General features: G+C 46.8%; 1 protein-coding gene across 6 annotated transcripts in view; it reads left to right on the top strand.

Moving 5' to 3' along the window:
- C14H10orf90 (chromosome 14 C10orf90 homolog) overlaps positions 1 to 17675 on the top strand; it is a 202075-nt gene that overhangs the window by 115035 nt on the left and 69365 nt on the right. For 2 of the 6 annotated variants that reach the window (XM_032313518.1, XM_032313517.1), the window contains exon 1: positions 12525 to 12614. The exons of 3 other annotated variants lie outside the window; for them this stretch is intronic. In XM_032313518.1, the coding sequence (XP_032169409.1) occupies positions 12569 to 12614 (46 nt within the window). In that variant the 5' untranslated portion in view covers positions 12525 to 12568. Of the gene's footprint in view, positions 1 to 12395; positions 12615 to 17675 lie in introns of those variants that run through there. One more of the 6 variants, XM_032313520.1, reaches the window with a different exon arrangement.

Raw genomic sequence — 17675 nt, 5'->3', positions numbered from 1 at the left:
TTCCACCCATGGATTTCCAACAATGCACATGATTATTTCAGGTCTGTAGACCACAACTTCATGTTTTCCCATCTGGGTAGCGGGAATCTATTATGAATGTAGGGATATATTTGGAGATCTGTTTTAAAATTTCCTGCGCCTGAAATGAAAGTACATGGCTCTTCTCATGAGCGGGCGGGACCTCAGATGCTTCAAGCCAGCCACCTGGGCATCAGGTCCTTCTCAGCAAGGTGGGAGAGGCTGGTTTCTGCTGCCGTGGGAAGTCTGGAGCTGATGGGGGCAACTGGGAACCCGCAGACACTGGCCAAAGGAGACAACCCTGTGCAGACCCTGCCAGGGTGTGGAAAAACAGTGTTGTGTCCCCAAAATATGCGTGCCAGGTGAATGGGAGCCTGCTGGGAGTTTCCAGATTCACCGGTTGTGCCCCATTTCTGTCGCTTTGCTGAGGGAGGAGGCGAGCAGAACCAGAAAACAGCAGCAACAAATGAACTGGGAATTCACTCTAGGGATTTTGATATTTATCCGTAGAAAAAGAAAGGTTGTGTGGACCCCGTGGCATCATAATCTTTTCTTCCTGGGGAGTGAGCAAGAGATGCGGGAAAGCTACCTCTGTAGGCATTGCTAAAGACCTGGATCTGCTTCTTGGATCTTGGTTTGTGACACCAGTGATACTCCCTTGAAAGGGGGGATCATGTATCCCGAACACTGCAATAGCTTCCAGCTAGATCCAAAGGACTGGGAGATTAGGAGAGGAAAATGTCCTGTTACAACCATAAGAGCATGCACAGTGGGGAATGGAAAATGCAACACCCCATTTTCTCAGGCTCAGAAATTCTCTAGTGACAAAACCAGAGTAGCTGCAGCTCTGAAGGGAGGTGTTTGGAGTCCTGCATGGGAAGCACAGATTTTCAGATACCAAATGAACTGGGTTTTGCACAAGCAGGTAGACCTGGGATCTCACATAGATGGTAGGGGGCTCAGTGGGACAGGACGTGGGCCCTGGGTGAATAATGCATAGGTCTTCCCCAAGGAAGCTAATCTCATGGGGCTAAGAAGGATACTCTCAGCCAAAAGGGGCACCTGTGACGGGTAGCTCCAAGTGAGGGTGTAGGGAGGGAGAAACATCAGATGCCTCCTGTTCTCAAAGAGTCCTTGCATTTTCTTCTCCCTTTTCTTTATTTGCAGATACACCTTGGGGGCCCTGGTCTAACCCAGTCCCAGCTCTTCTGGGACTCTTAGCTCTCAGGGAAGGTGCCAGTGGACACACTGAACCAGGCCCACCCTTGCGGAACCAACACTTGCAATTCAGCCTAGTTGAGCGAACTTTTCATTTGCTTTTATACTCACTGGCAGCTGCCGTTCTTAACCTCTGCCGTGGGCTGGGCACTTGCAGTAAGCAATTCCCTAAAGTGAGTGGGCGCATATTCTCACACCACAGATGGGAAGTGGGCTGTGAGAGGTTAACTTTGCCAAAGTCAAAGTTGGTGTCAGGTCCTCCAATGTCTGAGTTCGTTTCTCATGACTCCCCAAGCGTGAGATTAGGCAGTGGGGATGTCAAGGGGGAGGCTTCTGTCCTTACGAGATCCATCCCACCTAGGAAGCAACTGCTGACCACGGCAATACGTTGGGGAGAATGCCCTGGAAACACCGAAGAGTAACTGATTTTTTTCCCCTAGGGGCAGATCTTCCAGAGGGAAATAGTTTGAGCTGGGCATTAAATGGTAAGACAGATTTTCCCTGAGTTGAAAGGGACTTACTCCAAAATGGCACTATTGCAAATCCTGCTGGGTTTAGCCGTATAGTGGCAAGCACTCCCCCCTCCACCCCGCCTTTTTTAAAGAATGCTTGCTTTTTGCTCACTCTGCATATGAGTCCTGACTCCACTTATCGGGGTTTGATCTGGGGCCACTGTACTTTGATGGAGCCCAGTAAAGGCTCCAGTACCAAGGTCTGAGAGTTCCTGGGGATGAGGGAAATGCAGAGGCACCAGACAAAGAAGTAGTTGTGATGCCAGCCACTCAGAGCCCAGCCTCCATGGCTTCTTCGATAGGAACATCTACAGTAGCGAGTAGCACCTGCTCTTCCAGGAGTGACAACCAGAGACTTCTGCAGGTAGTGCCAGATGTCCCTTGGGAGGCAAAATTACTCCAGCTGAGAACCACTGATCCATGTTCATGAGGGATATTGGTCTATAATCTTTCTTTGTATATATATATTTTTGTAATGTCTTTGTCAGGTATTGCTGTTGATCTATGCTTGGTTATGCTGGTTGCCTCTAATTTCTCAAGAGTCTTGCAGTATTGGCATGACTTTTTTTCTTAAAGCCCATCTTTCCCATATATATCTACAGGCTGCCTGAGCTAAGACTTGGTTTTTATCCATCTCATTCTATTCCTTGTTTTCAGGGAAGGCATCTGTGCCTGGAGTTTTCCTTATGAAAGGGTTTTTAATAATGACTGGATTCCTTTACTACTTAAAGGACGCTTAAGAGTTTCTGTTTTATCTTGTGTCAATTTTGGTAAATTATACTTTTCTTAAGCAATTTGTACATCTTTTCTATGTTGTTGAATTTATTCCCATAAAATGTATTCATAGTATCTGCTCATTATCCTTTTCTTCTTATTCTTTTTTTTTTTTATTATTGTGTTCCTTATCATTTTCATGCCTGAAATTTCAACACATTTCCTGACAGTGGCTGTTTGTAGGTGTTTCTAATGTTTCTCTTGATTGATTTTGTTTTCCCCTCAACCCAATTTTGACTATGTTAAGTTTTTCATTTTTTTCTGTTGTTTAATTAATTTCTGCTCTTATTTTGATTTGCTTTTTGTCATATTAATGACTGCACTATAGTTTGTTTATTTTCACTGCTGGATTGTTGAATATCTCTCTGCTTATAAGTTCTATCTAAGTACATTTGGTTGTTTTCAGGTTTTTGCCATTAAAAACAATGATGCTATTGTCAGTCTTGTAAACACTGGTGTCAATGAATAGGTTTCTTTTACATATATACCATATTTCTTTTATCCTAATTTTTTTTAATATTATAATACATCTGAAATCAGAATGTGTCTTCAAATTAGTGGCATCTTGGAATCTTTTTTTTCTTTCTTGGTGATACAGAAAATAATGGTGCATCTTATAATCAATACGTGAGACTTTGATGAAATACTGTAAATAAGAGCTAAACTGTTCATTTTCACCTTCACTAGGTGAATTTCATTGTGGTTTTACCAGCTGGTACTCACCAGCCATGTGCGGGAGTCGCTGTTGCCCCTTGCCTTTACTGATAACTAGTACTATTATTTTTTACCAGTTGGGTAGATATGATGTGATCACCTATTATGATTTTTATTTTCATTTCTCTATTTACTAATGAGGTTATTCAGCCTCATGAATAACCTCATGAATGAGGCTGAATAACCTCATTTCATATGGTGTTGAGTTGCTAGTCTCTCTTTAATTAATTTACAGAAGCTTTTAACTTTTTTATTTAAATTCAATTAGTCAACCTATAGAGTATCATTAGTTTCAGATATAGAAGTTTCTTTAATTAGTTTTGATACTCTCTGTTTTGTGGGTTACAAATCTCTTTTTCTAATTTGTAGTTTGCTTCCTCTTTTTATCACAGTGTTAATGGTCAGAAATTCTTAAATTAAAAATACTTGAATTAATCAAACTTTTATTTAGTAGTGTTTGCCTTGGGAACATTTTAAAAATAACATTTCTGACCTAAGATCATAAAGATATTAGTTATTTTATGTCTTAACAGTCTTTTTAAAAAGATTTTATTTATTTATTTTTTGATACAGAGAGAGAGACAGCTGGAGAGGGAACACAAGCAGGGGTGGTGGGAGAGGGAGAAGCTGGCTCCCTGCTGAGCCGGGAGCTCAATATGGGGTTTGATAACAGGACCCTGGGATCATGACCTGAGCTAAAGGCAGATCCTTAATGATTGAGCTACCAAGGCACCCCCAGATTTGGATTTTTTTTTATTATTAACATATAATGTGTTATTAGCCCCAGGGGTACAGGTCTGTGAATCATCAGGCTTATACATTCACAGCACTCACCATAGCACATACCCTCCCCAATATCCATAACCCAACCACCCTCTCTCTACCTACCTCCCCCCAGCAGCCCTCAGTTTGTTTCATGAGATTAAGAGTCCCTTATGGTTTGTCTCCCTCACGATCCCATCTTGTTTCATTTTTTCCTTCCCTACCCTCCATGACTCCCAGTCCTGTCTCTCAAATTCCTCATATCAGTGAGATCATATGATAATTGTCTTTCTCCGATTTCTTATTTCGCTCAGCCTAATACCCTCTAGTTCCATCCACATTGTTGCAAATGGCAAGATTTCATTTCTTTTGATGGCTGCATAGTATTCCATTGTGTATATCGACCACATCTTCTTTATCCATTCATCTGTTGATGGACATCTAGGTTCTTTCCATAGTTTGGTTATTGTGGACATTGCCACTATAAACATTGGAGTGTATGTGCCCCTTCGGATCACAACATTTGTATCTTTGGGGTAAATACCCAGCAGTGCAATTGCTGGGTCATAGAGTAGCTCTATTTTCAACTTTTTGAGGAAGCTCCGTGCTGTTTTCCAGAGTGACTGCGTCAAGCTTGCCTTCCTACTTGATAACTAGTTGTCCCAGCATCATTTATTATGGTTTGCTTCTACCCATACCACCTCATTAGTTTTCACATTTCATAGATGGGAGTATCTCTTTCTAGGTTCCTTATTCTTTTCCACTAAGAATTTTTTTGTTTCATCTGTTTGTTTATTTGTTTATTCCTATAGTTATGCATTGATGTTTTCTTTACATCTTTAAATTTTTATATCTGATAAAGCATATTCCTCTCTCCTATTTGTGTGTCTGACTTTCTCTAAAAAGCAGCCCATTGATATCACTGTCCTCCTAGGTTTGACATATCCCCTCACACACAAAGAGGCTGTGGTCATCTGGGCATCCTGAAGAATCTCACAGTAAGCCAGGCGTCAACAGCTAGGCTATGCTAAAAGCCTCCCATCCCAGATGGAGGGAATGTTCTCTTAGAAGGACTCGAGTTGAACCTGCTGGATGAGGTTGGAATCCAGGAAACCATTTTGCAGATGAGGAAATCAAAATAATGCAAGCAACTTGTTGGGTTCACGTGGCTAGTCCATGGTGAACCTGGCCTTTCGTGTGTTTCCACTGACCTCCCAGCAGAGGAGGGTTTCCTGTGACCCTGCACCCATATTTGCTCAGGAAGGTTTTCCTTCCAATGCCCAAATGAACTCTCAGATGTTGCCCTTCATTTAGTTTCAGGTTCAGCCCCACTTGGCCCTACCCCACCTGTTTTTCAAGAAGCAAGAGCTTCTTGAAAGAGCTCTGGTGGCTCTTTCTGCCCAAGAATGCTTCTCATTTTCTTTGTTAGCCCATTTTTTAAGAAATGATCTGTTTTTAAGCTTCTAAATCTCCCTTAGGTGGTAAATGTGTTATGCTTCTCTTTGCTCAGACACCTGGAAGTGCTAATTCTTGGTGTTTGCTCCTTTTTTCGTATTCCTAAGACCTGGTGGACCCACTGGTGGGTGTTTTCCTAGACATCTCTCCTTCATGTCTCTGTGCAAGTATAGAGGAAGGAAAGGCCCTTCTGGGAAGCTGGCAGGAGAGCTGTAATTACTGAAACTAATGCTTCATCTCACTCTAAAGTTCAAGTTCATTAAGGAAACTTTATCTTGTCATTCTAGTTTCTGGTTTCTGATGAGCTGGTACTTATTTGGCAATCAAGAGTAAAAATGTTGAATTATAATAATAACTAGAATCATTAACTTTTGCTAAAATGTTAAGCTGCATATAAGCCCCTCAGAGGCAGAAATTTTCTATTTTGCTCATTGCTGTGACTTCAGGGCTGTACCTCTCCAGGTTGATGCTATAGAAATATTCACTGAATAAATAAATAAATCTGAGAATAGTATTGGGAGCTTCCTGTACACTAAGCCACATCCACAGGGTTTTCAGTGTGTCTTCTTTCTCATTGCTCGTTAACATTCCAGTGAAACAGACATCATGATCCCTGTTTTACAGTTGGGGAAGCCGAGGCAGAAAGAATTAGGTGACTTGTCTAAGTCACAAACGTTTTTTGTTATTTATCTTTTATTGAAGTACAATTAAGAATATACAGTATTATATTAGTTTCAGGTGTGCATATAATAATTCAACATTTAATTTTTTCAAGTTTTTATTTAAATTCCACTTAGTTAACATACAATGTACTATTAGTTTCAGGTGAGTCAACATTTCTATACATTACTATGTGCTCATCCTGGTGAATATACTCTTATTCCCCTTATTTTACCCCCTATCCACCCTCCCAGTTTATCTCTGGCAACCACTTGTTTTCTGTATTTAAGAGTCTGGCTTTTTGCTTCTCCCTTGAAGTGACACAGTTTTTACACGGTCAAGCTAAATTCAAGCTCTTCTCTGCAGGATACCAGAGAACATTCTCTTCGCCTCCATGGAGCGATGCCCCTCTCAGTGAAGGTACATGGACATGAGATGCCGTCTTATGGGAGTCTGTGAATCACTGTTGTTCCGTTCACTCAATTGTGGGGGTGGGAGAAAGGGAGGCATCATTAAGCAACTTTGTCCTAGCATAGCTATAAAAAGACAAGTTTGCAATTGTGGCCGTTGCTGCTATGAACATTGGGGTACAGATGGCCCTTCTTTTCACTACGTCTGTATCTTTGGGGTAAACACCCAGTAGTGCGACTGTTACACTGAAATAAATAAAATTAAATTAAGATGTAAAAAAAAAAAAAAAAAAGACAAGTAACCCAATTTGAAAATAGACATTTCTCCGAAGAAAATATAAAAACAGCCAATAATCACATGAAAAGGTATAAAATATTTTAGTCATTAGGGAAATGCAAATGAAAACAACAATGAGATGGCACCACACCCCCATGGGGATGGCTCTAGTCAAAGGATGCGGGGGCGCCTGGTGGCTCAGTCAGTTGAGCATCTGACTTTGGCTCAGGTTATGATCTCAGGGTCCTGGGATTGAGCCCCGTGTTGGGCTCCCTGCTCACAGAAAACCTGCTTCTCCCTCTCCCTTTGCTCCTCCCCCCTGCTAATGCACTTTCTGTCTCAAATATATAAAGAAAATCTTTAAGAAAAAAGTGGAGAGGAACTAGTCTTGGCAAAGATGAGGAAAGAGTGGAACCTTCCTACATTGCTAGTGGAAATTAAAGATGGTGCAGTTTAAACATGGAGTCACGGTAGGGCCCAGCAATTCCACTTCTAGGTATACAACCATGGGATGGAAAACCTATATCCACATGAAACCTTGTGCGTTAACGTTCATAGTAGCATTTTTCATTAAAACATAAAGTGGAAACAATTCGAATGTCCGTCAGCTGGTGAACAGAGGCGCGGTATGTGCTGAGTCATTGGAGCGGGTTGCTATTCAGCCCTAGAAAGGAATGAGAGCCTCATGCATATAGGAAGTGTCCAGAATAAGCAAGTCCAGAGAAAGATTGGTGGTTTCCAGAGACTGGGGTGAAGAGGTGATGGGGAGTCACGGGTAGGGGCCTCCTCCTGAGGGCGATGAGCGCGTCCTGGAATCAGATAGTGGTGACGGGTGCATGGCTTTGTCAATATACAAAACCATCGACTTGTACATGGTAAAGGCTAAACTTCATGGTATGTGAGTTATAGCTCAATAAAGTGGTTATTTAAAAAAAAAAAATCAGCTGCAGAAAGGGAAGGTCAGCCCATCCCGGGGGTTGGGGGGCTGCAGTGGAAGACAGTGGGAGGGAGAGCCTGAGATCAGGGATGTCTCCTAGGAGCAAGCCTGGCTCCCCCACTGCCGAGCTGGAGCTGCTCCCGCAGGCCCTGCCCCTTACCCACCTCGGTTTCCTGTTTTTGCGAAGTGGCAGGTGTGGACAATGGGTATCCCTCCACGCTGAGGTGCCTCCAAATTTCAGGGGGTAGTTTTCCTGGTTCTTGCCTGCGTTCAGGGTCTGTTAGAACAGGAGGGACGAGTAGGGAACTTGGAGCTCTGGATCTTCTCTCCATTAAACGAGCAACCAGGATAGCAGCAATGACGAGAACTCACCCCACTCAAAACCCGAAGCACACCCCATGAGCAGAGAGACCTTGTCTACCTGCCGCTCAGCTGTCGGAGGGGAGAGCTATGTAGGGAGGCCACCCAGACCCTCCCCCCCAGAGCAGTCTGGGCGTTTCCTCCAATGTGGGGCTCCCAGACATGGGTCCGGGCCAGTGTCTCTGTCCCTGGTGCTGCCCGAGGCCCGGAGGTTTGCAAAAATGAGAGATGGGCAACTAGGTGCCCTTGGGGGCAGCACCATTCGTGTGTGGCCAGTGCACAGGGCAGCCTGGTTTCCTCTCCGTGGGCTCCCACTCCAGGCTCCAGATGGGCCCAGGCTGAGTCCGGCAGTTGGCAGTGAGGAAGAAGTTCGCCGGACCAGAGTCACATTGCTCCTCTGGGAGGAGAGGAAATCCAAGCTGACATCTTATGAAAATCCTTGTTTTGCTTGTTTGCATAACGAGCTGGAGCTGACAGGTTCTGTTGAGGAGATCGTGGCTTTGGAGTGTGTGGCTTTGCAGCTTGGCCAGACGTAGCTCCAGGTTCTTTGGCAGGAGGCTTCCGAGACGGCCCATTTTTCTTCCTTGCCTGTTGGTTGCTCTCCAGGCCTGAACTCAAAGGAAATGGTTCATCCACACTCATCCATCCTACAGAAAGCTGCCTTGGTGGTGAGTCTACAGAGCAGGTCCTGTGGCAGCCTGGGTCACACCAGGGGGAGTGTGGGGGTCTCTTTCTGATCCTCTTGTCAGTACCAGGGTCCCATTTTTTTTTGCCACCACCTGTGAAGGCAGAAGGGACCCTCTGAAATCAAATCGCTTGGTGATTTTCAGTACCAGGTAATAATGACCCTTGTTCAGCAAGCTTGGTATTCCTCGAAGCAGAGGGGGCAGTGATGCTGTTTTCCATTCCACACACACACCTTCACATGTCCTCGACACCATGCAGCTGGCTGTCTTGGGACAGGGCCGCATGGCAGAACTAGATGGTGTCCCTGAGGCCATTCCACATGTCACAGAAGGGGAAGCTGAGCCTGGAAGATGGGCTGACCTGCTCAAGGTCATAGCTGAGTGGCCAGGGATCTGAGCCCAGTGTCCTTGCCGCCCGTCTGGACTCTGCCCTCCATGTCATGCTGTGTCCCTTTTAAAGCCAAAAGAAAGGAGGGAACACTGCATTGTTTCAGCCTCTTACACTGTTCCTTCATGCTGCCCAGACCCAGGCCCGCTGCTTAGGTGAGCCTGCACGTTCCCAGGGAGCCCAGCAGAACCGCTGCCCACCCCCCACTTCCAGGCCCTGGTTCTCTCTGCCTGGGCTGCACACCTCCACCCCACTCATGGAGTCATTGTTGAGAGGGGAGGTGTGTTCTCTCCTTTTCACACTGGAGCCCACATTGAAGGTATTTGGGTTTCATGACAGAGGATGCCTCTGCTTGCTTACTTCTGTTGAGGACTTAAAACAAGATCCGCCCCCCCCCCCCCCGCCGCCCCGTGTCTCTCCCCACTGTCAATGTGGGTACAAAAGGGGAAATGATAATTTTTTGAAGATAATTTTTTAAAAGATTTTATTTATTATTGGGAGAGACAGAGAGAACATGAGTGGAGAGAAGGAGAAGCAGACTTCCCACTGATTAGAGAGCCCAATGCAAGGCTTGATCCAAGACCCTGAGATCATGACCTGAGCCAAAGGCAGACACTTAACCAACTGAGCCACCCAGTCGCCCCTCAAAGATGCTTTTAAGAGGACAACTGAAATGATCTCTCCATGCATCTCTTTGCCCTAGCATCCCTTCAAAAAAGAACTCTAGTGTTTGCTAAGAAAAGATTAGGTAATAAGATACAAGAAATCAGAAGGAAAGGCAGGTGACCTGCAGAAAGAATTGAAAGCAGGAACTCGAAGCAATATTTGTGTGGCCATGTTCATGGCAGCATAATTGACAATTGTCGACATGTGCAAGCAACCTAATGTCCGCCAACACACGAACAAAGAAACAAAATGTGCTCTAGACATACGACAGAATATTACTCAGCCTTGAAGTGGAAGGAAATGTTGACACCAGCTACGGCTTGCAGGAACTGCAAGGACATGTTCAGTGAAACAAGCCAGGTGCCAATAGACAAATGTATATGATTTCATGTATGTTAGGTATCTAGAGTAGTCAAATTTATACAGATGGAGAGTAGAATGGTCGGTTCCAAGGCCTGGGGGATGGGGAATAGGGAGTTCATTTTTTTTGTTTGTTAGTTTTTTCATTTTTTTGTTTTTAAGATTTTTATTTATTTATTTGACACAGAGAGAGAGAGAGATCACAAGTAGGCAGAGAGAGAGAGGGGAAGCAGGCTTTCCCCGGAGCAGAGAGCCCGACGCAGGACTCAATCCCAAGACCCCGAGACCACGACCCGAGCCGAAGGCAGAGGCTGAACCCTCTGAGCCACCCATGTGCCCCAGGAGTTCATTTTTTATGGGGCCAGAGTTTCAGCTGTAAAGATGAGAGAGCTCTGCAGCTGGATGCTGGTGGTGGTCGCACAACAGTGGGAATGTACTGTATGCCACAAACTGGACCCTACAAGTGGTTGAGATGGCCCCTCTCTACTCTGTGTATGTCACACCAGTGCAGCAGTGAAAAAGAAGGCAGTCCGTAAGAGGAAATGATCAAATCCACACCACATCGAAAGAGGTCTAGTTTGGGGTCTCCTTCTCCCACTGGGAGAGGAGCTTCTCAGAGACGGGGACTTCAGTGCCCTATCCATTTTTGTTACCCCCCACCGAACTCAGGCCCTCACAGATGTTGGGTTCTCATCAGACATTTGTGGCTCCGAGGTCATGGTGTGATTGCATGGATACCATGCACACGGCTTACAGACTGGTGTGTACGCGTGATCGTACTTGGTGCCCAGTCCTCATGCTGTGCACCAGGGAGCCAGCCCCCACCCCAAGGGCCAGAGAGACAGTGCCTCAGATTCCAGGCATCTCAGAAATCAGATACAAAATGGCTACAAAACCAGTGGGTAGACTTTGAAGACATCTTTTTTACCTTAATTTTCTGAGATAAGACTTGTTCCCATTTCTACCTTTTCTACAGGTGCAGTGATCATTAATATTGCAAAGTCTTAGCTTGAGGCTCACTGAGTGGGTGACCCTTGCAGGTTATATAAATGAGGCACAGCTTCCTCACCTGTGAAACGGGGGTGATACTAGAACCCTCCTCCCAAGGCCTCCTTGAGCATTGAAGGAGATTACGCTGTATCCAACATCGACTGTCTTACAGAGCGGGAAGAAGAAATTTTAGCCATTAAGATGTATTAGTGACATTGACCAGACTCAAAGCCCTTTGGGATTATCCAGTGAAATGTACATAGGTTTGGTGTTTATGAACAGGCTTATAGAGGTACTGTCCACTTCTGTAATGACCGGGCTTTCAGTGTCTTATCCCAGGGGATGAAACCACTTTCCTTATGAAACAGCATATTTCATTTGAAAGGCAATAACTTACGCAATTTATCATGACCCCCTTTGGCCTTGGCTGTTGCAAACACGCCCTTAAGTTGTGATGCATCACGCCAGTGTCATCTTTTGTCCAGGTGTTATGGGTCAGGAATTCTCCAGCTCATCACTTGCTTCTTTTATCAGTTTTTACCTTTTTAAAAAAACAAAAACAAAAACAAAAACCCTGTTGCTAATTTTAAGATACCTCAAATGTGGTCGGGCATAAATTATAAAACAATGTTCATTATAATTTAGTGTCAAAGGTGTTTTATTAAATTGTATGAAAACCAATTGTTCTTACAATAGCTTGCATGGTAAACAGACTATCATATTGCCCAATATTCTAGATAATCTGGTTTGCAGAATTTGGTAACATATTCAAAGTAGGCTAAACAAATTAATATTGTGATAGTTTCTGAATGTATTTTCATACTTAGGGCAATTTTAAATAGTAAAAATGCGGCTTGGCAAGTATGCTTGGGCAAGCGTGATGAACCAGAATCGTTGAAACCAGGCAAAAAATCAAGTAGTGACACAGTGGGGAGGAAGAGGAGAAGTTGGTATCTCCCTGTAGGCAGGAGAGAGAATAGCTCTCTGTCTCGAATCTCAGTGCTCTGCAGAAACCTTTTAAATAATGGTCCTGGGAACTTTTCTGACTTGTCAGAGAAGCCTCAGATAGAAATATCAAAGTGATGACTGCTGCTGCTGCTGCTGCTGCTAAGGAGAAATGGAACCCAGAGGGGACTTCCTGCCCCCCGCCCCTGGTTGTCACGTAAACACTCTGGTGATGTCATCACAAGTAGAACACTTAGGTTCTTCAGCCCAGGGCCGACGGTGGGAGCCTGACTCATTCCAAGAGTACTTACAGATGTAATCTGTGCCTGATTTTTCCTCCTCCTCCTCCTCCTCCGTCTTCTTCTTCTTCTTCTTCTTTTTTTTTTTTTTAGCCAAAAACTTCCTTGTCATTAACAGACCTTTGGAACTGAGTCAAATGTCTTTGAAATGCCAGTGGAATATGATAAAACTGTCCGAGGAAGGTACGTTGTGATTTATTCCCCCGTAGATGTAACTCATATCAAAATATAAAATAATTGGTTCCCTTGGTCAACATTCCCGAAAAAGCGTCCTGGCCAGGTGCTGGACTAGGCATGGGAGGAAGGAGATGAATAGGGCGCCCCCTCGACCTCGGTCCGCCCAGGGAGACAGGCTTGTGAACAGTTAGTTACAGCGTCGTAAAGACGGGCGGTGATGACAGCCCGTCAGGGGCACAGATGCAGGTTCAATTGTGTTCCCCCAAAAGATATGTTGGAGTCCTCACCCCCAGTACCTGTGAATGTCACCAAGGAAATGGAGTCCTGGTAGATAGAGTCAAGATGAGGTCAGACTGGCTTAGGGTGGGCCTTAAATGCAGGGGCTGGTGCCCTTGTATACGGGGATTTGCAGACACAGAGACATGTGACAATGGACACAGTTGTGAGAGTTCTGTTGCCATAAGCTAAGGGACACTAAGGACGGCTGGCAACCACCAGCAGCTTACGAGAGGTGAGGGAGTGTTCTCCCCTGGGTCCTTCAGAGACAGCATGGCCCTGCCAACACCTTGATTTCAGATTTCTGGCTTCCAGAACTGAGAGAGAATAAATTCCTATTGCTACCTCGTTTGTGATCATTAGTTATGGTAGATACGCCCTGGGAGAGGAGGACAGGCACCAGCACAGACTGGAGGGCCATGCTGGGTAGGGGCAGCCCTTTCTTAGCGGAGCGGCTCCCGAGCTGTACCCAGGGGTGAGGAGTGAGCTGCGCAGGACAATTGGAAAGGTGGCCCTGAGTTCAAAGAGACACAGAAGCGGTCCTATCTGGGATGTGGCAGCAGGCTTGTTTTAAGGATTTTTAGCCTGGTCTCCAGGAGCCCCAGGAGCCCGTGCACACAAGCGCAGGTTTTTATGTGTATGTTTCCCAGGCCCTGTTCGGGGGTCGGGGTGGGGAAGGCAAGAGCGACATCCTTCCCTGAGATATTTCAACGGAACCACTAGGTCACAAACTGGGGATGTCAAGGGGATTTGGGGGAACCAGACATGAGACGGGGCTGGTGGGGTCACCAGCTTGACTGTGACCTTGCCGAGACCAGGCTGTACTGGGGAGATTAAACAGATGGATTGAGCAGAGCCTATTTCGTGAGAGAGAACAGGCCGTGGCTTTCCGCTGGACATTGGAGAAGAGAGAAAGGAGGGGCGTGGAAGGGGACACCTCAGTTTCTATTGTGGGTGACAGGACGATGGGGACCACTGGCCCAGATACAGGATGCAGGGTTGGAAGGGGGAGGGGTGGAAGAGTTGGGCGGTGGCGGCGACTTTGGGTGAGTCGGCTGCTTCCCTTTCAAACTAGCTGAGTTTGAGGCAGGTTCGAGCTGATGCTGACCGATGAGATCCGCATCCTTCCTTGGCATTGGTTTATAGATCAAGCAAAGGCCACGAGTGTGTCTGAGGTTTGGCACCAGAGCCCAGAGGGGTAATAGGGGGTCAAGAAGAGAACCCACAAAGGAAAGCCAGAAGGGAGGAAGATGGAGGACCCATCATTCTAGAAGTCAAAGATGGAAAGATCTTCAGAGACACTGGGTAGCTCACAGGGTCCGGTCCCACAGAAGCACTAGTTCCGTTCAAATGAGATGAGTGATTCTGAGAAACATCTATTTTAAAATATCTTCAGAGGGTATTGTGCGAGCATGGTGAGGGCTCTGAGCCAACTCTGGCTCCCGTAAGTCTAGAAATGAGGAAAGGCACTTAGAGTCCCGGAAGTGGGCAACTGGCTGTGCCATCTCTGTCCCTGATGCGTGACAGAGGAAGGCAGACTGGGTGCCCACTTAGCTGACGGACGACTGGCGCCCCTCGGGTGCACGTGACTCTGATGGGGTGACCTGCAGGGCACTGTGCGATGGTGCCTGTGAGCCGTGTCCACAGTGATGACTCGAGCATCATTGGGGGCTGTGTGGGGACTGGAGGGGATCCCTCGCTCCCACCCTGTGCCTCACCAATAGGCCACAGGTCATTCTCCAATCTGCCATGTTTTCCTGCTCATAGACTTTTCCTTAAGCCATTCCCACTTCACGCTCTTTTGCCTCAGCTGGGTCTGTGTCACCTTCCCTCCACCCCACTTCCTCCTCTGTCCAAATTCACCCCATCCTATAGGGCCATTTCAAGTGTCCCCGTCCCAAACCCTGCCAGGGTCCCTTGGCAGGCTGGGCTCTCTCGGCGGCTGGCTGAGGCCGTGGGCAGAGAGCTGCTTCCGAGCTCCCTCGGCCCCAGTACTCTGGGTGCTTCATCCATTCCTGCTCTGGGTTCCATGGCTGACGCACATCTTCCTCCAGAGAGGAAATCTGGATTCCAGGGGTTCCAGGGTTGTCAGGCCTCATGAGCGACCTGATGCTTGCGGTCTCTGGGAAGGGGCTAGGTGGCTTCGGATGAGTGTTTCAAGCTGATGGAGACAGAATCACGTATAGTCCCTCAAGCATCTCAGCAGAGAAAACCTCTCCAGACATGCTTACGTGCTGACTTGCTCCCTGGGGCCAGAGGACCAGAGCTCTGGGCACCAAACACAACTGATCTGTAAATCGGCAATGAATTGTTGGCTAATTGGGCTGATTTTTAAGTTTATTTGAAAATAAAAGCATGTTGGCATCCATGGTGGCTTCACTTTAATTGAAGCCATTGGTCAAAAGTCCATTTAGATCCTCTGGAAACGGTTTTCTAAAAGCCATGGGCTGGTTTGCATCAAAAGCATGTGGTTTCCTCCTGGGGCCTCAACGTCATCATTTGTAGAAGAGCTTGTTGGCCTAAGACCGGCAGTATTCTTGGACCTGAGCTGCATCGAGTGTTCTGTAGGGCTTGCTAAAACATTGATGGCCAAGACCCACCTGAGTTACTATTCAGTAGATCTTTAGGTCAGCGGGTGGGCCCTGAGAAGTTTATTTCTAACAAGCTCATCCATGATGCAGAGACGGGTGGTCTAGTAGCCCCACTTGGAAAGCCCTCACTCTTGAACAGCACTGTGAGATAGGACCCCATTGGGTTTCCAAGAAGCAGAGCCTGAGGCAGGGATTGAAGGGCATGTGGGAGAGGGCACTGTCCAGGAAAGGATTGTGAGAGAATTAAGGAGCCCTGACAGGGTCTCAGGTACAGTCTGGCCCTTGGGTTATACTTGGAGCATAAATAATAGAGCTTCCCTGGCTTTTGTACCCATTTTGTGCCCTTCTCTGGGCTGCTGGGGGCTGTGATGACATACGCCTGCTTGGAGTATATTTGGCAGGTGCTCAGGGCTTGCCCACCCTCTGCCAGTTTCCTTTTAACCCGGACAATTTCTTGAGGCAGAGTGGACTTCATCTGCACCTGTGAGAGGTCAGGCCCAGAGCAGCTCCCACTGTGGAGAGGAGGAGGAGACCGTTCTGGACCCCTCCTGTCCTTGCGCCAGGAGGAGGACCAAGGCCAGGCGCGATCCATTCTGGTCAATGTGTTTCCTATATTAGGGACAGGAATAATTTTCCCATGAAACTGTTGAGTCCCAGCTACGGGAAAAGCCAAGACTGTTGCTCTGGTTCTTGCCGACCTGCTCCTAGTGTCCCTCTCGCCCCCAGTTTTACCTTCCTCAGAGACGCCAGTGCAGATCACCTGAGGATGGCGGCCTTTATCGATGCTGACCACTTACGTGCTCGGCTGGGAAGGCACGGGGTGGGAGGCCGTGTCCTCACCACATGCTGGGCGCTCTGCTTAGGTCTTGACATTCACCGTCTCATGATTTCTTTTCACCACCCTAGCAGACAGGTCTTGCTTCCTCTGACACATGAGAACAGAAGACCCTGGCCATTAAAGTAACTTACTCCAAGTTACTTAAACGGACCAATTGGTTAGTGAAAGAGACGGATTTGAATCAGGGTCTTCCTTTCCAGATTCTATGCATTTAACCACGCCGGTATCTCACTTCCTCATATCTTTTGAGGTCGTTATGTCAGGTACCCTCCTGTATGGCTTTAGTCCTACCTAATTTTCATTCAAAACTCGGTTCATGGCTCTGAGTTACACGTTTACTGGTTTTGGAAATTCTCACACATACTGAAAATTTTCTTTTAATGTTGCAATCATGTGGCTCATAAGTTTTTGTTTCCTACTTTCAATAAACAGCCCATTGTAAGTGCTTACCTTTGTTTGCTACATAGACTTTATAGTTGTAGTTTTAAAGGCCCTATATTTCATCCAGTGCCTCTACCTCAGTCTCCCCAGGTGGTCTGTGATGGGCATCACAGTGGTGCCCCCAAAACTGTCCATGTCCCCGGAATCGGTGGACATATCACCTTTCATGGCAAAAGGGACTTTGCAGATCAAAGAACCTTGAGATGGGACAACTCTCCTGGGTGATCCGTGGGCCCAGTCGAATCACAATGGTCTTAGGAGGAGGGAATATGGAGGGTCAGAGAGAAGAGATGGTGGAAGCAGAGTTTGACGTGGGGCCAGGAGCCTAGGAAAGCCAGCTGTCCCTTGAAGCTGGAAAAGGCAAGGAAACAGATCTTCCTTAGAGCCTCCCAAAGAGTGCAGCCAGCTGAGACCTTGCCCTGAGCCCCATGAGATGTGCCCTGGGCATCTGACCTCCAGAACTATAAGATATCACGTCTGTGGTATTGAAGCCTTCAAGATGGTGACCACTGAGGCAGCAGCCACAGACCACCAATGCACAGCCCCTGCTTTTCTGGCCCCGGTGCCATTCCTCCTCCCCACGGGGGTGAGGCCACTTCCCTGGAGCTGTTGTTCACCCCGTGTCGTCGTGTGCTGGGTATCATGCTGAGGGCTAGTGAGTTAGGCCTGTTCGTCTTTTCTAGTCCCTCTATAAAGGTGGCTTCCTTGTCATCTCCACATCCCAGCAAGGAGCCAAGGGATGCTGAGGGACTTGCCCAAAGCCACAGCTGTCGCTAGAGACGCTGCAACTGAGTGTGGTCTGCCGCTAGTGACCCTCTGGGCCCGGGGTGGGAGGTGGTGTCACCTTGGTGATGCACACGAACAGTCACAAGCAGTGTGGTTTGTCAGGTATTAACCCCAGGTCGCTCCCCGGGCCACGGA

This window comes from Mustela erminea, chromosome 14 (assembly GCF_009829155.1).
Source record: "Mustela erminea isolate mMusErm1 chromosome 14, mMusErm1.Pri, whole genome shotgun sequence".
In the NCBI taxonomy this organism is placed as follows: Eukaryota; Metazoa; Chordata; class Mammalia; order Carnivora; family Mustelidae; genus Mustela; species Mustela erminea.
This window is presented reverse-complemented; position numbering and strand designations above follow the sequence as displayed.